General features: G+C 49.7%; 1 protein-coding gene across 6 annotated transcripts in view; it reads left to right on the top strand.

Annotated features, from left to right (window-relative positions):
• Positions 1 to 25,133, top strand: part of LOC115095118 (fatty acyl-CoA hydrolase precursor, medium chain-like) — a 129,871-nt gene that overhangs the window by 100,847 nt on the left and 3,891 nt on the right. For all 6 annotated transcript variants that reach the window (XM_029608379.1, XM_029608383.1, XM_029608382.1 and 3 more), the window contains 2 exons: positions 22,090 to 22,239; positions 23,910 to 23,982. In XM_029608379.1, the coding sequence (XP_029464239.1) occupies positions 22,090 to 22,239; positions 23,910 to 23,982 (223 nt within the window). The remainder of the gene's footprint in view (positions 1 to 22,089; positions 22,240 to 23,909; positions 23,983 to 25,133) is intronic.

Below are 25,133 nucleotides of genomic sequence, written 5' to 3'. Positions count from 1 at the left end.
TAAAAAGTTTGTTATTGATATACGTGAACACAAAAAAGATTAAACATCCACAAACAGGAAAAGAAAATAGATTTTTACAGCAAACATCTGATACATGCAACAGTGACTTATCTGCAAACCTAAACACTATAGTTTTCTTTAGTAGGGTGGGAGTTAATCCTGCTGGATTTGCAACTAGATTGTGGGCTTTTATACTAAAATCAGATGAAACAAGTTGCGCTTTTCCTCACTGTTTCTTTCCTGTAAGAAAAGAGAGCTTTACAGCACTCAAGTTGCTGCAGATGTGAAACCCTTTCTCTCAGCACTTCCTTCCCATCAGCTCCTAGCTCTAATTGTAACTGAAACTTATCGCCAGCGTGATGTCAGCAGCCTCATTCAGGATTCGGGAATTAACCCTTTTGGCTCAGGCTGCTCTTGACTGCAAAACATTGTACTGTCAGACTGCCACCTGCTGTTTAACTTCTTTAAAAGGAATTTTTGCAGGAGGAAACAAAACTCAGATTAAATTAGGAACAATATTAATATGTATAAAATTCCTCTTGTGCCCCACATAGAAAATGTTATGGGATGATGATCCCTCCCCCCACCCCCACACACACAGTAAATGTGAAGATTGATGCCAATTCAATCTGCTAATTCAATCAATCTCCACTCCAGTTAGACCTGGTTATCAAAAACAACAGTTCCTGAACATACCCAGATCAGTCCAGAAAAGTGGGTTGTGTATCCCTACCAGCAGGTGGAGTCGGAGAACAATTAGAACTTAGGGCACTGCTACATAACGAGAGTGCCACCTGCAGCCACTCAGTATTTCTCTGACTCCAGTGGGTGGTACAGATGCACATCTGCAGTCTTTAGTTAAATTTTTTTATTTAGTTAGTTTGAATTTAAGTTTTTGGTTTATGGTCGCTTCCTGAGGTGTTAGGTTCCTTCGTGGGCCATCTCTCAGTAGAAGCCGAGCATCCCGGGAATTGGATATTCCTGTCAGGGTTTCGCCTGCCACAGTTCGGTGTCTGACGACCAGGGGCTCCTGGCCACTCACCACCGTCTCTGCTACAGCTGCTCCCTTGTCTCCTGCAACAGCTTTTCTCTGTGTCTTGGTAAAGTTTATTTAAAAAAAAAAAAAAAGAGCTGTTTTCACTGTGGCTGACTGACAGTCTGCAGTGCTGAGGTAAGGAGAGGTGCAGGAGGAACCAGGTCTTTTAAGGCCGGCTGGGAAAGCTATCAGCAGTGTTCCCTCAGCTCCCGGGGCTCCAGGTCATTTTCTAAGGGCAACTGTGAGGTTTTTTTTTTCTCAGTGTGACTCATTTACTCGCCGCTTCCCTGCCGGGGGCCCTGCGATTTCAGTATAGACAGGCTCCTTTCCTGGGGGCATGGCTGCGCGCATTTTTTTCTTCTCAGCCGGTAGTCTCTTAGCCCGCAGCACGAAAAGTTTTTGTTTTTCTAGTCCTGCCTGACTGAATTTTTCTTTTCCGCGTCGCAGCTCTGAGCATTTCTTTTTTTATTTGCACCCTTTTCTATTTCACTTCAGACTATTGGCGCGCTGCTGCGGATGGCACCGAAAACAGAATCGCAGGCCTGCCGCACGTGCAGATCACTCGGCCAGGCGTTAGATGCGGCCTCCTTATGCGCAGCGTGTTCCCCGGGGATAGAGGGCTCTTCAGGGCTTCTTGCCTCCTCCCTCGGGGAGGGGAACGTATGTCTCACTTTCGGCTTCACGGGAAGAGGATTCTCTGCCTGTTCTAGCCCCGGTGAGGGAAGTCCTCACCAGGGGAACTGATGATATCACCCCAGCCGACTCTCCAGTGGGTGAGGGGGACCCGGAAGGGCTTTCCCCAGAATTTGTCCTCATTATGCACCAGGCTTCCCTGGCATGGAAACGCTCGGCGGTAAAGCGGCCCGGTCTCCTGGGGGCAGGTTTGGACTCCCTGAGAAAAGAGGTTGGGGTACGGACCCTTGTCAGCGCCTCCCTGATCAGGCTCACCCCATAGGGGGCTCTCCCCAGGGTACGCGGGATCCAATCCCGGGGTCTGGGGCAACGCCGGCGTCTGGGGTAGTAGGGGCGGCAGACCCAGGTCCGCGGCTGGATCCGGCTGATGTGGATACTGATGATCTGGATGAGCCCGATGACTCTCCTGCAGAGGGGGATGACCCCAGCATGGTGCGTTTGTTCAAGCGGGATGAGTTAAGACCCTAGGTCCTTGAAGGTCTGGGACTTAATATTTCTCAAGAGTCTGACAACGAGGGCGTCAAACCAGTCCTCGACAGCATTAGGGGTCCCACAACATCTTTTCCTCTGCCTAAGAAGGTTCGTAAGCTAGTGACCCCGGAGTGGGAGACTCCGGATTCCGGCTTGAAGGTGGGCAGAGCTATTGTGAAATTGTACTTGTTATCGTCTGATGTTTTGGATTTACTGAAGATTCCAAAAGTGAATGCCACGGTCTCAGCAGTCACGAAAAAGACCACTATCCCGGTTGCTGGGGTGGCTGCTCTTAAGGATATGCAGGACCGCAAGCTGGAGATCCAGTTGAAGTGAGCATTCGAGGTTGCCGCGCTAAGCCTTCAGGCGGCGGTTTGCGTTAGCCTCATGCAGAGGGCCTGTCTGTGTTGGGTCCAGGAGTCAGCTGCCGGGGCCAGTACGGGTGACAGTGGGGCTCTGTAGTCCGCCCACCTAGAGGCAGGCATCACTTATGTTGCAGATGCTTTGTATGATCTGGTAAGGATCTCGGCGAAAGGTATGGTGTCCTTAGTGTCAGCGCAGCGTCTCCTCTGGCTGCGAAATTGGGCAGCGGATTTGTCCTCCAAGTCTCAGCTTTGTAATCTTCCCTTTAAGGGCAAGCTTCTGTTTGGGGAGGATCTGGATCAGCTGGTAAAACTGCTTGCCAAATCCAAGGGTAATCGGTTGCCGGAAGATAAAAGATCTTCTAAGAAAGTCTTCCCTCCTCAAGCTAGGTTTAGGGACTCTCACCGCTTCAAAGCGGGTAGATATTCCGCACCTCCTGTTTCTAAACCTGCTTCGGGGCTCCAGCAGTCCTTTCGAGAGGGGGTTGCCAGCCTGGAAGAGATTCGGGATATCTTGGTGCAGAAAGTAATAAAAAAACCCCCAATGAAGCCACGAGCATCCATTCCGTCGTCGAAGCTGTCTGAGGCAGATTATCCAACTTTTACATGGAAAAGGCAAGAATTACCTCAGACCGCTGGGTCTTAGAAGTGATCAAAGATGGGTATGCACTGGAGTTCTCGTGCCCAGTCCGGGAGGTTTTTGTGGAGTCCCGAGTGGCCTCAAGTGTCAAGCGAGAAGCAGTCCGGGTGACTCTATGACGACTTCTCGAGCTCAAAGCTATTGTCCCAGTTCCAGATACTCAACAGGGACGAGGTCGGTACTCCGTGTACTTTGTAGTCCCCAAGAAAGAGGGCACGTTTCGGCCCATCCTCGATCTGCAGAAGGTGAACTGTTGCCTTCGGGTTCCTCGCTTTCGTATGGAAACCCTGAGGACAGTGATGGCCGCGGTATGAAAAGGGGAATTTCTCACTTCTCTGGACCTCACGGAGGCGTATTTGCACATTCCAATCCAGCTGAATCACCAGAGGTTTCTGCGGTTCAAGGTCTTGGGACGACACTTCCAATTTCGAGCCCTCCCATTTGGTCTTGCAACAGCTCCTCACACGTTCACCAAGGTGATGGTGGTGGTGGTGGCAGCCTTCCTTCGTCAGGGGGGAATCTTGGTCCACCCCTACCTGGACGACTGGTTGATTAGCGCGAAGTCTTGGGAGGACTGTGAGAGATCAGTGCACATGGTGATGTTTACATTGCGATCCCTAAGTTGGGTAATCAATGTGCAGAAGTCACTTGGAACCCACTCAGAAGTTGATTTATCTCAGAGCACAATTCGATACCTTGCTGGGCAAAGTGTTTCTAGCAGCGAACTGAATAGGGACATTGCAGGAACAAATACATTCCCTTCTTCGAAGGAACAATCCCACAGTGTGGCATCATCTTCAGGTCCTGGGCTCCATGGCTTCAACCTTGGACTTGGTTCCTTGGGCGTTCGCTTACTTAAGACCTTTACAGCGTGCACTTTTGTCTCGCTGGATCCCGGTGTCGGAGCAATTCCATCTACCAATGCCTCTACTTCCGGAATCCAGAGCCAGTCTGTCATGGTGGCTGTCACTGGACAATCTGGAACGGGGGGTGGATTTGGACACTCTGAATTGGCTGATAATCACCACCGATGCCAGCCTCTCAGGCTGGGGGGGGCGGTGTGTGCAGACAGGTCCGCCCAAGGGCTTTGATCGGCAATGGAAAGATCCTGGTCCATAAACCGGCTCGAGACCAGGGCTGTACGTCTGGCCCTGCAGGCGTTTCTTCCCTGGATCCAGGGCAGAATGGTGCGAGTCTTCTCAGATAATGTGACAACAGTGGCGTACATCAACCGGCAAGGCGGGACTCGAAGTCCCGCCGTAGCACTGGAGGCACGTCTTCTGTTCACCTGGGCAGAGCACCATCTCGAGGGCATTGCCACATCCCATGTCACGGGAGTAGAGGATGTGCAAGCCGATTATCTCAGCTGTCAGCAACTAGACCCAGGGGAATGGGAACTATCTCTCATGGCGTGGAATCTCATTTGCGCCAGATGGGGAACTCCTCAGCTGGATCTGATGGCAACGTAGGTGAATGCAAAAACAGTTCGTTTTTTTCAGCCATCGCCGAGAACAGGGCTCGGTGGGCATAGACGCTCTCGTGTGTCCTTGGCCCACGGGAATTCTTCTGTATGCCTTCCTGCCCTGGCCCATCATAGGTCAGCTTCTCTGTCGCATAGAGCGGCACCCGGGAAGGGTGATTCTGGTGGCACCGGAGTGGCAACATCATCCATGGTTCGCGGATCTGATATGCTTGGCTCTAGAGGGTCCACTTCAGCCGGCTCATCTAACACATCTGCTCCGTCAGGGGCCCATATTTTCGGATCGGGACGATCGCTTCTCTCGCGCGGCTTGGCTTTTGAGAGGCGACGTTTACGCTTGAGGGGTTATTCAGAACAAGTCATTTCCACCCTCCTACAGGCGAGACGTCCAGCCACCTCTGTGGCCTATGTGAGAGTTTGGAAGCTTTTTGAGACGTGGTGTCATCAGCGTTCCTGCGACCCTTTAGTGGTGCATGTTCCTCGGGTGCTTGACTTTCTGCAACAGGGCCTTGCTAAGGGCTTGGCGTTCAATTCCCTTCGTGTACAAGTTGCAGCTCTAGGTGTCTTGCGGGGAAAATTTGACGGCTGTTCGCTGGCAGCGCATCCAGATATTGCTCGGTTTCTTAAGGGGGTCAAACATTTGTGCCCTCCCATCTGTTCGGTGTGTCCGGATTGGAGTTTGAATTTAGTCCTGCGAGTTCTATGTGGTGCTCCTTTCGAGCCTCTTCGTGGAGTTTCCCTGAAAGATTTGACTTTGAAACCGGTGTTTTTGGTGGCCATTTGCTGACCACCTGCTCCATAAGCTTGCTTAAAAGAAAACTTTGTAGATGTTTCTTAAACATGGCATTCTATTAATCGAAGATAGACAGGAAGTGCATTCTAGAGAGTGGGTCCGGCCTACCGACAAAGCCCTCTCGCACACCTCATATAAGTGAACCTGCTTAGGGGACGGAATCTCCAATCAACCCTGACCACTTGAGTGAATGTGTGCACCAAATGATAAATTTTTAGCACTGAAGTGAAACATGGGGCTTCATTGTGTAGAGCCTTATGAACTAAAGTAGCTATCTTGATTTTATGTGCCATGCGGTGCCATGCAATCGGCAGCCAGTGCAATGACTCTTATTACTGGGTTATATGATCGTCTAACCATGCCCCAGTCAAGACCCAAGCAGCTGCACTCAGAACTACTTGGCAGAGCCCTGATCATGTTGGAAGGAAGGCCCAAGTAGATAGAATTGCATTAATCTAATCCTGACAACACTGATTGCAGGATGGTTCTAAAGTCCAAAGGGACTACCTTACACCGTGGAAGATTTTATTAGAGGTGCCCAAATCTTCCACAGTGTAAGGTAGTCCCTTTGTTGTTTTTTGCCTTGGCTAGGTGGGACCGCCTTCCGATTTGCTTTATTGGTTCTAAAGTCCTCCATGGATAAAAATGGTTTCAGTTTATGTAGCATGTGTAATTTTAAAAAAATGAAGATTTTATAACTTTCTTAATATGTGATTGAAAAGATGGACTGCTGCATACCAAGTCCTGGCTGAGGACTCCTCCTTTCTCACAGGACAAGCAGGATGGTCGTCCTCACATATGGGTGACATCAGGATGGAGCCCAATCATGGAACACTTTTGTCAAAGTTTCTAGAACTTTGATTGGCACCTACTGGGCATGCCCAGCATAGCACCAACCCTGCATCCAGCAGGGGTCCCCCTTCCATCTTCTTTTTTCCGTGCAGCAGTAGCCACACGGCGTAAGGAGCTCTCTTCAGATTCCTGACAGGAATTTTCCTCCCGGAACTTCTCTCAAATTTTTCAAAAATGTTTACCCCATAGGGGTCCCCCTATCGATATCTGTACTCCGCAGTCGAAAGGTAAGGCTTTACCCTAGTTGCGGTCGATTCCCATCGAATTATTCCTTCAGGGCCTACTGGCCATCGACCACACCGCGGCTAAATTTTTGTCTATGTCATGGTGTCGGGTTTTCGTTGGTGCCCCGACTGTTCTCGGACAACGTCCCTGACTGACCCGCATAGGGTCTGTGTTTTATGTTTGGGGTCCGACCATGATGTCCAAACTAGTGCCAAATGTGGCCAAATGACACCGAAGGGCCTCAAGGCTCGTTTAGAGAAAATGGACTTTCTCTTTCAGTCAAAAACCCCGGCTCCATTGATAGCTTCGACCTCATCTGAGCCGGTTCCATCAACCTCTTGTCAGCACCAGGACTCTGCTGCTGCCCAACCGGCGTCGACGATTCCAAGGGTGTCGATCGCCTCCTTGCCTCCTCAAGAAAAGAACCGAGCAGATCATCATGAAAAACGTTGACACCGTCTTCCTAAGGCTCAGTCCGCCGAGGCAGGCAAGCCCTCGTCATCGACGTCAACAGAGCCACTGACAAAGAAGCCCCGTCCAGAAAAGGCCCCATCCTCTTCTGTGACCGGGTCACCAAGGCATTCCCCACCTTCAGTGGTGCAGGGATCCGCGATTCCACCTTCACCGGTGGACCCTCCAGCTATGCCAGTGCTGCCTCCTACTCCAGAGCCGGGGTTACTCGCCCCAGGTCGCCGCGAGGAATTAGATCGGATGATCCAAGAGGCCATCGGTAAATCACTTCAGGGCTTCCAACCTCCATCGACGCCGGTGCCAGTTCCCGAGCCGGTCACCGATCTGATTCCCGTAGCACTTGCACCGCTACTGGGTAAACTGGATGCGTTGATCGGTGCCTTTCCACCACTGGAACCGAGAGCACCGGTGGATCCAGTACCTTCTACTCCGATTCCATTATCATCGGATGAAGAAGAAGCACAGATACCCATTCCACCGTCTGGGATCTTACCATCGATGTCACCGGTTCCTTCGGTGCCTCCATCAATGCCGTCAGTTCCACTTCCGATGCCATCGATGCCTAGGCCTGGTCCTTCGGGATTAACTCCATTCCTCCCTTCTGGAGATCCTATGGGAGCTGGTGACCAGCCTTATGATCCTTGGACTGATGATACCTCCCAGGATATCGATGACCTGCCTTCAGAGCCCTCTCCTCCAGATGAAAGACGACGTTCTCCACCAGAAGATCTGTCTTTTATTAATTTCATCAAGGAAATGTCTGAAACCATTCCATTTCAACTTCAGACAGAAGAGGACCCTAGGCACAAAATGCTGGAAGTACTCCAGTTTCTTGATGCTCCTAAGGAGATCATGTCTATACCTAGTCATGAAATCCTGATTGACCTTCTAAAGAGAAACTGGGAGCACCCAGGTTCAGTTCCACCTGTCAACCATAAGACAGATGCAACTTACCTCGTATAGTCAGCTCCTGGATTTCAAAAGTCACAGTTGGATCATCACTCTGTGGTTGTTGAATCAGCCCAGAAAAAGGCACGACGTACAAAACCTCATTCCTCCATACCTCCAGGGAAGGAATATAAATCTCTGGATGCTTTTGGTAGACGTGTCTTCCATGGTTCAATGCTCATATCTCGCATTGCCTCTTACCAGTTATACATGACACAGTATTACAGAGACCTTTTTAAGAGAATCCAAGATTTTTCTGATTCTTTACCAGAACAACTCCAGAGTCAACTTTATGCTCTGGCTCAAAAAGGTCTGGATGCTGGAAAGCATGAGGTATGCGCTGCATGTGATATTTTTGACACTGCCTCTAGAGTGTCTGCAGCGGGGAGAGATGGGCCTGGCTTAAATCCTCAGACTTAAGACCAGAAGTGCAAGACAGGTTAGCTGATCTACCCTGTGTAGGAGATAATCTCTTCGGTGAAAAAATCCGAGAGACTGTGGAGCAGCTGAAGGACTATCATGAAACGCTGTGCCGTCTGAGTTTCCATCCGCCCCCAAAGAGAACTTTCAGACGTGACTCTAAGCAGCCGGCCTACAAGCCAAGAAAATTCTATCCTCCGGCTTCTAGAGGGCGTCCTTCCAAACCTTACCAAAAAGGTCAGCCCAGACAGTCTCGACCTCAAAAGTCTCAGCCAGCCTCTCAGCCTGGGCCAGCGTCTGGGTTTTGACTCCTTTCTAGAGAGTGTAAGCCAAATTCCTCTTCCATCCATACCGGTCGGTGGTCGGCTCTGCCACTTCAACAACATTTGGCATACAGTCACCACAGACCAGTGGGTGCTTGCGGTAGTCACTCAGGGTTACCACCTAAATTTCCTGACTGTTCCACCGGACTCCCCACCTCGGCTGACGTGGGGGACTTCCGACCACTCTCTCTTGCTCAAACAGGAGGTCTCAATCCTCCTTAAAATCCGAGCAATAGAACCAGTGCCCCTGTCCCAACAGGGACAAGGGTTCTACTCCCGGTATTTTCTGATACCAAAAAAGTCAGGTGGCGTACATCCGATACTGGACCTTTGCGCCCTAAACAAATTTTTGCAGAAAGAAAAATTCAAAATGGTAACCTTGGGCTCTCTACTCCCTCTTCTACAAAGAGGAGATTGGCTATGCTCTCTAGATCTCCAAGACGCTTACACACACATCTCCATAACTCCTCATCGCAAATTCCTGCGATTCCTGGTCAGCCCTCATCACTTCCAGTACCGTGTACTTCCATTCGGCCTAGTCTCCACTCCACGAGTATTCACCAAGTGCCTGGTGGTGGTTGCAGCCTTTCTCAGGAATCAGGGAGTACATGTCTACCCTTATCTCGACGATTGGTTGATAAGGGCTCCGACTCAGCAGGATGCATTAGCCTCCCTGCGTCTCACTAGCCATACCCTGATCTCCTTAGGGTTTCTAATCAACTATCCCAAATCCAAGATAGTTCCTTCCCAAACCCTTTCTTTTATAGGGACCAACCTAAACACACTACAGGCGAAAGCCTTCCTCCCCCAGGATCGTGCTTTCACCATAACCTCTCTGGTGCATCTCATGCAAACTCGAGCATCTTCGAATGCTCGTCACTTCCTCATACTGCTGGATCACATGGCGTCCTCGGTGCATGTCACTCCAATGGTTCGCCTTGCCATGAGGGTCATGCAGTGGACCCTAAAATCCCAGTGGATTCTAGCTTCTCAGCCAATGTCCAGCATTATCCAGGTTACCAAACAGCTCCGTCTGTCTCTAGCCTGGTGGATGCACCACTCCAATCTCATTCAAGGCCTTTCATTTCAGACTCCAGAACCTCAAATTGTCTTAACAGAAGCATCCAACCTAGGGTGGAGTGCACATTTGGCGACCTGCAGACTCAGGGAACCTGGTCTCCAGAGGAAGCCAGACACCAAATACATTTCCTGGAGCTACGGGCGATCAGATATGCCCTCAAGGCCTTTCAGGACTGCCTATCAAACAAAGCCATCCTGATTCAAACCGACAATCAGGTTGCGATGTGGTACATCAACAAACAAGGGGGAACGGGCTCCTACCTCCTGTGACAGGAAGCTGCACAAATATGGGCATGGGCCCTTTCCCGCTCGATGTGCCTCAAAGCAACCTACTTGCCAGGAGTGGACAATCTCTTGGCGGACACGCTGAGTCGCACTTTCCATCCGCACGAGTGGTCTCTCAACCCCACGGTAGCAGACTCAATATTCCAACATTGGGGCTACCCTTGCATAGACCTCTTTGCGTCAGTCCACAACCACAAAGTAGACAACTTCTGCTCTCTCTTTCGCAGTCACCACTCGCAACCAAGTGATGCCTTTGCCCTCTCCTGGGCCAGCGGTCTCCTTTATGCGTACCCTCCACTTCCTCTCATTTCAAAGACTCTCATGAAGCTATGGAAGGACAAGGGCTTAATGATTCTGATAGCTCCCCACTAGCCATGCCAGGTGTGGTTTCCAATCCTCCAGGACCTATCAATACACCGGCACATTCCCCTGGGGAAGGATCCTCTTCTGATAACTCAGAACGACGGGTACCTGCGCCACCCCAACCTCCAGGCTCTGTCTCTGACGGCCTGGATGTTGAAAGGTTAATAGTCCAACCTCTTAACCTTTCAGAGTCTGTATCCTGAATCCTGGTGGCTTCACGAAAGCCTTCAACGAGAAGGTCTTATCGCTCAAAATGGAACAGGTTTACGGTCTGGTGCACTTCCATGTCCATAGACCCCTTCACTTGTTCCACTGCGAGGTTCCTGGACTATCTCTGGCACCTGCCAGAGTTAGGCCTGAAAACTTCCTCTATCAGGGTGCATGTCAGTGCAGTGTCTACGTACTATAAGGGTATAGGAAATGTCTCCATTTCAACACAACCCTTAGTATCACGCTTCATGAGAGGCTTGCTTCATTTAAAACCTCCACTGTGCCCTCCGGCCCCTGCTTGGGACCTTAACGTAGTGTTGGGACGGCTTATGAAACCTCCATTTGAGCCTCTCCACTCCTGTGATCTCCGCTATCTCACCTGGAAGGTAGTTTTTCTTCTTGCAATCACATCTGCTCGCAGAGTTAGTGAATTACAGGCATTAGTTACCTACCCGTCTTACACTAAAATTCTGCATGACAGGGTAGTGCTCCGCACCCACCCTAAATTTTTACCAAAGATAGTATCGGAATTTCACATTAATCAATTAATTATCCTACCTACCTTTTTTCCCAGGCCCCATTCCAATCCAGGAGTACAGGCTCTGCATTTCTTAGACTGCAAGCGTGCTCTATGCCTTCTATCTAGAACGCATGTCAGCCCACAGGAAATCCACCCAATTGTTTGTTTCCTTTGATACCATCAAACTTGGAAATCCTGTGGGAAAGCAGACCCTCTCCTCCTGACTGGCGGACTGTATCTCTTTTTGCTACCAGCAAGCAGGCATTCCACTCCAAAACAGTGTGAAAGCACACTCTATAAGGGCCATGGCGTCTTCAGTAGCACACCTCCGTTCGGTGCCGCTTCCTGACATATGCAAGGCTGCTACCTGGAGTTCTCTCCATACATTCGCAGCCCATTATTGCTTAGATAAGGCTGGCAGACAAGATTCCATCTTCGGCCAGTCTGTTCTACGCAATTTATTTTCAGTTTGACTTACCAACATCCTTCCACTGACCCGTTAGGGTTCAGGATGCCCTCCTAACCAAATTCCACCCCTGTTGTTGTGCCTGTTGCACGTCTTTGGGTGCATTTGGTGCTTCGCTCGGGTATCCTCAGCTCGGTACTCACCCATATGTGAAGACTACCATCCTGCTTGTCCTGTGAGAAAGCAGAGTTGCTTACCTGTAACAGGTGTTCTCCCAGGACAGTAGGATGTTAGTCCTCACAAAACCCGCCCACCACCCCGCGGAGTTGGGTTCGTTTATGTTTTGTTATTTTATTTTTTCGCACGTACTTTTGCTATATTACGAGACTGAAGGGGGACCCCTGCTGGATGCAGGGTTGGTGCTTTGACAACCTTTGACAAAAGTGTTCCGTGATTGGGCTCCATCCTGATGATGTCACCCATATGTGAGGACTACTAGAAACTGGGACAACAATTGGACTTTGAGAAGATGTGCTTATCCACTGGGGTGTTTATCTTCATAGGTTCATCCTGTTATTCGGGGAAAGCTTTTGGGGCTATTAAGCAGTTGGCTCACTTTTCTAGTGCTGTTCCATCATCACAGGATTGATTGTTGGAATCCTACTCCTTGTCATCATGAATCAAATGCCTGACAAGGCCCTGATTCTGTTTCTCATGAACTTAAGACATTACTTTCAAGTCCTAGAGTTGCTCCAGCTGAAGCTCATATTACTCCCCTTTGGTACTGGCAGCCCTGCTATGGAGTCCGTTGGTTCTGGCCCTTTCCATGCTACCATCTCCTCCTTGCAGTTTGTAGGCTAACTCCAGATTCCTCTCTGTCCCTCCATGAGAAAATAATCTGGATCTTTCTCGCAGATGCTCAGTTACAACCCTGGACACAGCTATGTGTTGTCTCACTTGAGGGGGTCTGTCTAACAGGAAACAAAGTAATAGCTTCAAGTCCTAGTGGAAACGCAAGTGCTCACATAGCAGACCTATGAGATCAGTTGCTCAGGCAACAGCCAAGCTACGAGCTGTGAAGCCTTCTGTTTAGACATGAGAAGAGAAGTGCTGGGTATGAACTGGTGGGGAATCTTGTATGCTCTTCTGCCCAAGATGGGAAAGCACAAAAGAGGATGATGACAAAAATAGTAGAGATGTGCATTCGACTGGGATGAATTAGACAATTTCAACGAAATTAACTAATTCATCCTGTTTCAGTAACCCCAACAAACAAAGCAAATTTTCCCGAAATTTCATGAAAATTCATTTTTCGGGGCTAGTGCGCGCTAACTCCCCGTTAGTGTGCGCTAACATTTCAATGTTAGCATGCACTAACAGGAGTTAGCGCGCACGAACCTGAAATTCTGGGCGGCTGAAAAAAAAAAGGCCCGAACTGTGGGAAACCGAAATTTCCCACGGCGGGCTGATGATAAGCACATCTCTAAACAATAGTCCTGGATTAGGTGTGATATTTTTTTAAATGGTCATGCTTTATGGCTGGCAGCTGGGATATATCCTTAGCAGTATGGGGCAGGAATAAATGGGCAGGTTGGATGGGTCAGCTGATCTTTTTCTGCCATTATCTACTATTTTAGTCTAACTTCAGAAGTGGGCAATACTATAGAAACAATACCAAAGAAAAAGACAGCATGGCACCTTTAAACAATCAGCTTAAAGAACACCGGTGACCATGATTTCACAAAAGAAAAATCATCTGATAAAATGTATTTATTTATTTATTTATTAAGAATGTTGCAATTGTGGTGGTTTAGGGAAGTGCAGTAAATATTGCCTATCTGGACTTCAGTAAGGCTTTTGATAACCATTCTGCATAGAAGAATGGTGTAAAGAAGGAAGCATGACCTGGGAACACTGCAGGCCATGGGATAGCTGGGTGGGAATCAGCAGGCTACATCTCCCCATTAACCAACTGGGTTGATCCTGGCAGGTTGGTGCCTGACTGCCTTCTCACAAGAACATGAGAACCTAGGTGGTCAAATGCTCAGATAACAGTCTCACTAGATTAGCTCTTTAGATTGTTACAAAATATGATGGTAAAACATGGGGATAAGGGGTATGGGATATGAAGGAAGTTGGGTGTTGAATTAAGTATGCTTATTTTATGCAGGATGGTAACCAATGAGGAGGACAACACAAACGGACTTGATTAAGGATCAATATCTCACAAGCAGTCAAGCTTCTATAGTTGACAATCACAATATATCCTGGGAAGTGTGGACTTCTATAATTGGCAGCCTAGATGGACCAATTGGTCTTTATCTGCTGTTATCTATTATGAGGTACAATTTCCACAAGCTGCGTAGCTGGCTGTGTAGTAGCTACCTAGATGGTTATAAATAGTGTTTCCTAGCGTGTAGCAGATGGACTCAGGACCAATGGGTATAGTGTACTCCTGACAGCAGTTGGAGACGGATCAGATTTCAATCTGACATCAGCCCCTAGTACATATACCCCTGCAGGAAGTGCAGCTCTTCAGTATTTTCCGTCTCCATAGCAGTTACGGACTATCTGCACGCTCTCACAGCGTTAGAATAAATTCAGTGGAGAAAACCCAAATTCGGAAGAAAACCTACTCTGAAGACGAGACCCTCGGGTCCCTCCCCCAGTTGAGAATTCCTGAGGTGATTTCCGTGGTCCCTCGGAGGTAAGCCTCGGTCCGGCGGCCGATTCGCGGCGAGGACCTATCCCCCGATCTTGGGCGCAGCTGAGAGGCAGCGGGTGCACCCTCGAGCGCGGCAGTGAAGGTATTTGCCCTCTCCCCCCGCAGCTGGAGACCACCCGGAATGAAACCGGGAAGCGCCGAAGACAAGGTAAAGTAGAAATCTTCAGCATAGACTCCGGTCTCAGAGGTTCGAGGAGACGCACAGGTCGCCTGCCGGGACCAGTGCCGCCGGGTTAATCCACCCTAACAGAGACCCTCCGAGGTGGTCGCTATATTGCCCACGTGGTCGCCGTCGCCATCTTGGCCCTATATGCTGCTCTGTCCGCCGTCTCGATCCGGGCGCACAAGGCTAGCTAGGCACACAAAATACATGTGCGCATAAAGTTACACGCACAAGGGCTGTGCACATAAGATATACGCACATTGCGCGCCTACCGGGCTGAGCGCATACCTGCGACTTGGGCACACAACTACGCGCACAACCCGCACGCACATCTTAGACGCGCCAGAGCGCATAAGGGTTTACGTGCCTATAGCCATGGCACCACCAGAAACGGAGATCAAGGCTCAAGGCCTCTGCCCAGCATGCCATATCAGAGCCACACAAAGCGAAGATGCCAATGCCCTGTGCGCTCAGTGCGAGGAGGCCCTGGGAGATCCAGTCCAGGGCCAGTCCCACCCAGTGCCGAGTACTAGCTCCTCAATGAGTACCCCGGACCCAGCAAATTCCAGCGGGACACCCCCTCAGACAGGGACCCCAGGGACTCAACGCCCCTTAGCTTGGACCCAGCGTCTATCTCATGGGTGGAATTCTTCAAAGGGCTACACACCTTCATCCACATGCAGATGGAGCCTCCGGCTAAACAGCCACAGCCTCCACCAGAGGACCTTTATGCCCCAGGCCCCTCTAGGCCTAGACAAATGTTTCCACTGCCCAGAAGCCCCACCTATGGGGACACGGACAACTCTGAAGAGGAAGCAGAGCCCCTAGAAGAGGGTGAACTCCCCCCGGGGACAGAGACTCACCAAACCATGAGGCGCTTCTTCACCAAGGACGAGCTCCCTGACCTGGTCACCCACAGCCTGAAGGAGCTCGCTATCCCAGGCACAAGTGCTTCGAGGGAGACTAAGACAAATCCCCTGCTAGAGGGCCTCCGCCAGACCTCCTGCCATTTCCCTCTGTTACAAGTCGTCCAGCAGCTAATCGACCTGGAATGGAGTGCTCCAGAGTCCACATTCAAAGGGGGACGAGCTATGGCAGCCCTACAAATAGCGGCCTGCTGCACCGTAGTGACATGTGGCTACCTCTCCCAGACCAGGAGCAGCACCCCTGATGAGGCCATGGAACCAGCAGTATCATTCCTTGCGGACGCTGCTTCCGATCTGGTGCGCACAGCAGCCAGAGGATTGTCATCAGCTGTGGCTGCCAGGAGACAACTCTGGCTCCGAAGCTGGTCGGCCGACGCATCTTCCAAAATGCGTCTCACAAGGATGCCCTTCAAAAGATCCCTCCTGTTTGGCAGCGAACTAGAGAAACTGGCCAACAAATGGGGCGAGTCCGCATTGCCATGCCTACCGGATGACAGGAATAAGAGAAACCAGCGACCCTTCCCCCGGTCCTCCAGGGGCAGAGGTTCACAGCGCTTCAGTCCATACAGAAGCAACTATCAAGTGCCCCACCCTATGAGCAGGAACAAGCACAACCAGAGGGGAACCAGCTCGGGTCCAGGCCCCAGCCGCACCCCACAATGAGATTCAGCCGACCCGTCCAAGAGAAGAAGACATAGGGGGCAGACTAGCCCTATTCTACCACAGATGGGTCGAGATAATTCGGACAAGTGGGACCTAGCCATCATTCGAGAGGGGTACTACCTGAATTTCCTATGAACCCCTCCGGACAAGTTCATGGAATCCCCCTGCCACGACCTCTCCAAGAGGGTGGCAGTGGAAGCTACACTGACCAGACTACTGGCCCTCGAGGCCATAACCCCAGTGCCTCCACAAGAAATAAATACTGGGCATTAATCCATTTATTTTATCGTCCCCAAGAAAGAGGGGACGTTCAGGCCCATCCTGGACCTCAAGTCGGTCAACCGCCACCTGAGGATTCCCCGCTTCGCATGGAAACCCTTAGCTCCGTAATAAGGGAGATACAACCGGGAGAGTTTCTCACATCCCTGGATCTTTCGGAGGCCTACCTACACATCCCAATTCATCAGGAACACCAGCGCTTCCTACGCTTCAAAATCCTGGACCATCACTACCAGTTCCGGGCACTACCCTTCGGGTTAGCCATAGCACCCCGGACGTTCACCAAGATCATAGTGGTGGTGGCGGCAGCACTGAGGAAGGAAGGAATCCTCGTACACCCTTACCTAGATGATTGGCTGATCAGGGCGAAATCCCCAGAGGAAAGCCACCAAGCAACCAACAGAGTCAAAACTCTACTGGAGAGCCTAGGATGGGTGATCAACACAAACAAAAGTTGTCTGCAGCCCACACAGTCTCTAGAATACCTAGGAATCCGATTCGACACCAAAGAAGACAAGGTCAGCCTGACTCCCACAAGGAGATCAAAACTGTGGAACCGGTTACAAATCCTGCTGAGCGAACCTCGCCCCACAGCATGGGATTACCTGGAAGTCCTCGGTCTGATGGCATCCACACTGGAAGTAGTGCCATGGGTGCGAGCTCACATGAGACCCCTACAGCGCTCACTTCTATCGCGATGGAATCCACTGTCTCAGAACTACGCCATACGGCTATCACTCCCGGGCAGAGTCCGGACCCAGCTACGGTGGTGGCTGCAGGTCAGCCACCTGAGCCAGGGAACAAGGCTATCTTCACCAACCTGGACCCTGCTTACCACAGACGCCAGCCTACGAGGATGGGGAGCACATTGCGAGGAGTTAACCACCCAAGGGCAGTGGAACGCAGAAGAGTCGGGATGGAACATCAACCGCCTAGAAGCACGGGTAGTCAGGCTAGCTTGCCTACGATTCGCTCACAGACTCAGAGTCAAAGCAGTCAGAGTAATGTCTGACAACAACACGCCAGTGGCCTACATCAACCGTCAGGGGGGAACCAGAAGCCAACAGGTGTCTCTGGAAATAGACCCCTAATGTCGTGGGCGGAAGTAAACCTCCAGGAGATCTCAGCCGTCCACATCGCCGGGAAAGACAACATCACAGCGGACTACCTCAGCAGAGAAAGTCTAGACCCAGGAGAATGGAAGCTGTCGTCTGCAGCGTTCCAAGTGATAGCGAACCGGTGGGGGACACCAGACATGGACCTTCTGGCAAACCGGTCCAACGCCCAAGTACCCAGGTACTTCAGCCGCAGGCGGGAACCTCAGCCCCAGGGGATCGATGCCCTGGTACAGACCTGGCCACAGGGGACCCTATTATACGCCTTCCCGCCGTGGCCCCTATTGGGTGCAATCATTCACAAGATACAGCTACACAGGAGACTAGTACTTCTGGTGGCCCCGGACTGGCCAAGAAGACCGTGGTATGCAGACATGAGAAGACTACTGGCAGGGAGCCCCTTCCACTGCCTCCACACAGAGACCTGCTTCAACAAGGACCTATCCTCCACGAGGATCCAGCTCAATTCTCTCTTACGGCATGGCCATTGAGAGGGCTCGCCTGAGAAAGAGCAGATACTCGGGGGCTGTAATCGACACCCTATTCCGAGCACGCAAGTTCTCCACATCTTTAACGTACATAAGGATTTGGAGAATATTCGAAGCCTGGTGCGAAGACCACAACATCATACCACACTCAATTAAAGTTCCCATGATCCTGGAATTCTTGCAGAATGGGCTACAGAAGGCTCTGTTCCGGGTACAGGTGGCCGCATTGTCATGCTATGGCCCCAAGAGCGAGGGCGAAAGCATAGCTTCTCACCCGGACATATCACGCTTCCTGAAAGGAGTCAAACACATCCGCCCACCACTAAAATGGCCGGTACCTCTTTGGAATCTCAATCTTCTTTGGAATCTCAATCCCTGGTCCTGGATTTTCTAGCAGGAACCTCCTTCAGGCCCCTCCGAGGTCTGTCCCTCCGCCTGTTAACTTTAAAGACAGCCTTCCTGCTGGCAGTTTGTTCAGCCCGTCGCATTTCAGAACTACAAGCACTGTCCTGCCGTGAGCCATTCCTCAGGCTCACCCCGGGAACCATCCAGCTACGCATGGTCCCTTCGTTCCTTCCCAAAGTAGTGTCACACTTCCATCTTAACCAAACCATCTCGCTACCATCGCTGGATGAGTCGAAAAATTCGGAAGAAGCTCGTAGTCTACTCCACCTCAACATCGGCAGACTCCTATCCAGATACCTGGAAATGTCGGAACCCGTACGAAAAATGGACCACCTATTCGTCCTTCACAGCGGGAAGAGACTAGGAGAAGCGGCCTTGCGGGCAACCATAGCCCGCTGGATCAAGGAAGTCATCAAGGCAGCCTACGTAGAAGCAGGCAAGCCACCACCTCTACAGGTCACGGCCCATTCTACTAGAGCCCAGGCAGTGTCCTGGGCAGAAACCAGAATGCTGTCACCCGCCGAGATTTGCAGGACGGCGACATGGTCCTCCATCCACACCTTCTCCAAATTCTACCATCTGGATGTTCAGGCTTGGGAGGACACGGCATTTGCAAGGGCAGTACTAAGTGGGTCATGGGCAGCCTCCCACCCAGTTCGGGAGTAGCTTTTATACATCCCATTGATCCTGAGTCCGTCTGCTACACGCTAGGAAATGGAGAAATTACTTACCTGATAATTTCGTTTTCCTTAGTGTAGACAGGTGGACTCAGCATCCCACCCTTGGCTGCCGTTATGCATGGAATTTCAAATGATTCAAGAGTAAGCCATGTTTTCATTCACTTAGAACACCCACCCTACCGGGTGTCGACGCTTTCCGGTTGAGTACACTGGTGGTCTCAAGCTATAGCCAATTCAACCAGTCAAGTTAATCAAGTTATAAAGTTTAACCAAGTTATGAAGTTATTCAAGTTAATCAAAGTAGTCAGTCACACATATATCTGTTATGACCCGCTGCCCGTGGACCCTCCCGCGGACCCGTGGACCCTCCCACGAGCAGACTCACTCACCATGCCGCCTTGCTTCACCTGACGCGGCAGGACGCTGCCATCGGGCCTTCCATGCGGCTGGAGCCACGGACTGTTTTGCCTACGCGGCCCGGAGGCCACCCCGGATATCCTCCTTCCTGCTCCTCTTCGCGGCCTGGAGCCACCCCGGGCCAACCTCGCGGCAGGGAGCCGAGACGTCGTCAAGGGGGTCCTCGTGGGACAGCCTGGAGGCTGCCCCGAAGCCTGCTGCCCGTTTCCTGCTCTCCCTGTGCTGTACGTCGGTGCAGGCCACTGTCCACGGTCCTGCACAGCTTCCTGCCTGCTTCTTATGTGCCGGTGCGCGCCTTTCTGCTAGATTTAAAGGGCCAGCCACAGGAAGTGTGGCTGACCCCACCTTTGGACTGACTTCCTGCTCCAGCCCTATAAAAGGGCTGCTCCGTCAGTCTGTCTTGGCCTTGCATCAGAGTGACAGAATTATCAGAAGCCTCCTTCTGGAGGCTCCTGCCTGCCAGAGCTCCGTCAGGTCTTCTCGTCTTCTCCATGGAGTTCCTGTTGTCTCACCATGTTAACTCTTGTCTTTGTTGCCTGAGGTTCCTGTCCAGATGTCCCGTCCAGTCTTCGTTCCATGTCTTCTGTCTTGATGTTGTGCCTGAGGTCCCTGTCCAGATGTCCCGTCCAGATATCCTGATGTTCCGGTTCTGATCTTCCTCGTCCTGATGTTCTTGCCTTCCCAGATGTTCTTTCCTGCGTCTTCGTATGTGCTCCTAGCCTTCTGACCTGCTGTGCCTTGCAGTGGCCAACAGGGGGGTTCCGTCCCTGTGCTCTGGAGCTTCTGTTCCCGCCAGCCGTCGGAGCTTCGGATGTCATTGGTCCCGACATCGAGTCCCTCCTCGCCTGGATCTTCCCTGCGCACGTCCCGCTCTCCTCGTGGTCCGTGACCAGCCTTCAGGCTGTGTAGGGCGCGCAGTGGGACAGGATGGTCCGCGACTCAGTTCCGCGGGTGGGCTGAGTAGGGCACCCTGAAAGACTGTGCAATAGTGTTTCAGCCCAAGTGTCTTCGTCCTTGATGCCGTTGCATCAACTCAAGTGTCTTCGTCTTCTGTGATGCCGTTGCATCATCCCAAGTGTCTTCATCTTCTGTGATGCCGTTGCATCCATACCAATGTCTGTCTTCATGTCAAAGCCTCCGACTGCCCTCACCTCAGGCCAGGCCTGCTGCTCCATACTGTTCCAAGCAGCAGGTCCAAAAGGGCTCAGAATGGTCGGAGGACCATTCACATCCCAACAACTCCTTGTTGTTGGCCTTGGGAGCCTGCAGGCCTGGTGGAGGGTAGCCCGCCAGCCATGCTGGAATTCACCGTCAACCCTCGGGTCGGCCCTGGGTGCGCCCGGGTTCAGGCTGAGGCCCAAGGGCACACTAAACCCATCCCGCAACAGTATGCAAGGCCTTTCAAGGCCACGACCAGAACATATATCCACAATGCTTTTCGAGGAGAATACTGAAGAGCTGCACTTCCTGCAGGGGTATATGTACTAGGGACTGACATCAGATTGAAATCTGATCCGTCTCCAACTGCTATCAGGAGTACACTATACCCATTGGTCCTGAGTCCATCTGTCTACTCTAAGGAAAACAAAATTATCAGGTAAGTAATTTCTCCATTGCGCCAAATCCAGTTCTAAAAAAATTATAGATTCAGCTAAATACAGGCAACATTTGCTTAAATTCATATTATAGAACAGCAGGTTCCAAGAAACCCCACCTAATCAGGTTTTCAGGGTATCCACCATGAATATGCATGATGCATATTTGCAAACAATGGAGGTAATGCATGCAAATCAGTCTCATTATACTTATGGTGGATATCCTGAAAATCTGATTGGCTTGGGAGTTTGGAAACTAATAGAACGTAGGAATGTAATTAACTGGAGAAAAAATATACGAATACAAAAGAACTTCAGTTTGCAGTTCAGCCTCAATATAAGAATATAACTTTGAACAGTGGCAGGTGCTTTGTGCAAAGACAATATGCTCTGTTTTCACATATAGACACCTACAGATGCACAAGCGCACTCGCCGAAGTACAAGCTGTTATTGAGCACACAACCTGAGCAACGTCTGGTCTGTTTGCTAATATGCTCTGTCTGTGAAGCCCTGTCTCTCATACTCCCACGCACAGGGGAAGACAGGCATAGGGGCACACAAGTAAATACTGGCTCATACATGCACACAGACACCAACAAGCAGAGAGGCACAGGCGTGCACAGCAGGTCCCAACAGGCACACACAGACAGACACGCAGGCTGTTACAGCCCAGATTACCCAAGTAATGCTGAGCACTTTTTGCTAGTATATATATAAAATCTAAGTAATGTTCTGTTCTAGATCACTTTTTTACTTCCAAATCTACCCTCTGACTCCAAAACAAGAACAATCAGAAAGCAACTTTCTAAGCGGTATCTCTGATAAAAAAAAAAAACAAAAAACACTGGGATTAGGAGTAAAGCTGCTGAAGGTACAATCCCCACAGCCAGAATTTCTCTCTCCAGGCATTTTTTTTAATGGAAATATCTAAAATGGGGGTGGGGAAAAAAAACCTGTTTGCCAAATTGAATTGCAGCCCTTATGCTCTGGATTAAATGTCATTGCTCCAGGTGATTCTGCTCTCACACTGCAGCTCTCTCTCATTTTTTGCTAGATTCTGGCCTTCCCGTCTACCTCTATGAATTTCAGCGTCGGCCAAATAAATTTTTCGATTCAAAACCAGATTATGTAAAAGCAGATCATACAGATGAGATTGGCTTCGTCTTAGGAGGCCCATTCCTGGCTACTGACAGCGGCATGCTAAGTAAGTAATGGCCTGGCCTTAGAAGAGAAACATTCTGTTAAAAAAAAAGGAGAAGATCATTCCACCCAGTTCATGATGCGACAGATGTGGTTCCAATGTACTGCTCTTTTAGAGGACTATAGTCATTTTTGTGTTAGAACAGCACCTCATGGCTTAATGGGCAATTTTCAAAACTCCGCAGACAGGTGCAAAGTCTGCAGATGCTTCCTTCCCTCGGATTTTGCACCAGTTCTGAAAGGGAAGATATAAGCAGGCTTTTCCTTTTGTGAATTGTCTGGGGGGGGGGGGGGGGAGAAATAGTAACCAAAGAGATTGGCACCTGCTTTTCCTGTGGGTGCACTATTTCTGATGAAAACAATGCATGCAGTTTTGAAAATGCAGTACTTGTTGTGGTGCTGCCTCTTCTGCCTAACTCCACCCCCGGAACAAGTCCATGAAATTGCAAATCAACGGGCCGATTGAGTAAAATTCGCAGGAGAGCTGGTGCTCCGAGGCGAGCGCCAGCTCTCCCGATGTGCGCCCAGGCCACTCTCCTGGGCGTGCGATTCTGTATTTAAATGTGGGCCTGCGGAAATAAGGAGGCGCTAGGGACACTAGCGCATCCTTAGTGCCTCCTTATTGACAGAAGCGACGGCTGTCAGCAGGTTTGACAGCCGACGCTTAATTTTAACAGCGTCAGTTGTCGAACCCGCTGACAGCCACGTGTTCGGAAAACGGACACCAGCAAAATTGAGCGTCCATCTTCCAACCCGCATGCCGTGGGCAGATTTGTACTTTTTTTTTTTTTTTTTTTTTTAGAATTTTTAAATTTTTTTTTTTTGGAGCCTCTGACTTAATATCGCTATGATATTAAGTCGGAGGGTGTACAGAAAAGCATTTTTTTCTGCTTTTCTGTACACTTTCCCGGTACCGGGCAGATGTTACTTTCTGTATCGCGCGGGAATAACTAATAGGCTCATCAACATGCATTTGCATGTTGCGGGCGCGATTAGTTTCAGGGGGGTTGGACACGCGTTTTTCCTCGCGCTATTACCCCTTACTATATAAGGGGTAATATTAGTGCGTGGAAAACGTGCGTCTAGACGGGGGCTAACTGTGAGCTTAGCCTGAGCGCACCGTACTGAATCGGCCTGAAAGTCGTGTGTGTTGTGGAACCAACTGCCTACTTCTACCCGCGTACAAGGTGGGCAGTTTTCAAATAGCCCTTTCACCCAGGTAAATATCTATTTTCATGGGTAAATGGCTTTTTTGCAAATTGCCCTCCCTGTAAACAACTTACTGTTGCCATCTTTGGGTTGGATTTAAACCTAATATGCTGCGATGATCTATAGCGCAATTTGTGGTGGCTGAAACCGCTAAGCAATAAGTGACTGTTAGGGGATCTACTTTTTTAGGCTGATTAAGTTTTTGTTGTCTCACTAAAAAAGGGAACCTATGACAAGTTACTCAGGAAGCCCATGTGACACCGCTGGCAGTAAGTTGGAAAAATGTTGACTCTGAAATCCTATCTGTCCTTCTGGCTCTTTTTGGTATCATTAGTTCTGCAATAAAACGCAGCATTATTAAAGACACTGTGCACACTAGCAGCAAGTGCACAGGAAGGCTATACACAGCTCCATATTTTCTAAATCTCATGCATGTGTGTATCACGTTCATATTCTGTCTTTCAGGTAATGCTACAGAGGAAGAGAAGAGGTTAAGCAGAACAATGATGCAGTATTGGGCAAATTTTGCTCGAACCGGGTAAGAGTCAGAACACATTTGACATCAATTGCGTAAGTCACTGGTCTATGGCATTTGAATTTGACTCTTTGGGGCCAATGCAATATTTGTGCGCAGAAAATGGGCACTCAATGCTGAGCAGCTGTTTTCCTACTGCACGCTCAGCCACCTCTCCTGGGTGCATGATAGGAAAATGGGCGTGCAAAAAAGGAGGCGCTAGGGAAAATTTGTGCATCCCTAGCACCGCCTTGGCATCGGGCGCACAGGAGAGACGGCTGTCGAGTGGGTTGGGAAAATGGACACTCATTATCTACAAGGGCTTATTTTTTCCCACTACCGGCATAGACATGCACAAGATACACAGCCTGAACCATCTATCTTATGTGTGAATATTGAACATCCAGAATTTCTTTTCCCCCCCAAACCCTTTTTTTCTCCCCCAAAACCTTTTTTTCCTCAAAAAACCTTTTTTCCCCCAAAAAAACCTTTTTTTTTTTTCAAAAAAAAATTTTTTTTTTAACTAAATCTACTTTATTTGATTCCTCCTACTTAGTATCTCTACGATACTATTAGGAGGAATCACAGAAAGCAGAAATTTTCTTTTTTTTCAATGCGTCCTTGAGCGTTGCATACCTTTATGTCAGCCTTGGCCTGGCACAAAATTTGTCGTGTTGCAATGGGCACATTGAAGGACTGAAGAAACAGCAAGGAAGGCTGTCTAACAAAGCCGTGAGGGCAACAAAACAGGATTAGCAGCCAGTGTCCAAAAAAATGGATTTCTTAATTGCAAGGTGACACGAGTGTATGAAAAGTGCCCAACTCTGGCCGAGTTTTGCCCTCTTACAGTGGGGCTACATCAGGGGCTACAACATACAAATAACACACATGAATAGATAATAAAAATCATAAAAACATAATTGATAAATACGAATAAAATGGTAACATAAAAATGTGGTGTAACATACAGATTATGACAAATTACATGTAAACAATACAGTAAAAATGTGGCCTTTACCTCAACTCAATTCGTGTATTGGATGAAAGAAACCAAGTCTTAAAAAAGACTATGCATGGATGTTCTGTAATATAAAATGACAAATTTAAATATCTAAAAAGTAAGACTTATTAAGCTGGCATGTTAAGAAATGTGAAAAATAAGAAATAATAAATAA

The sequence above is a fragment of the Rhinatrema bivittatum genome, chromosome 7 (assembly GCF_901001135.1).
Source record: "Rhinatrema bivittatum chromosome 7, aRhiBiv1.1, whole genome shotgun sequence".
Classification (NCBI taxonomy): Eukaryota; Metazoa; Chordata; class Amphibia; order Gymnophiona; family Rhinatrematidae; genus Rhinatrema; species Rhinatrema bivittatum.
The sequence above is the reverse complement of the archived record's forward strand: the minus strand, read 5'-3'. Positions and strand labels throughout refer to the sequence as shown.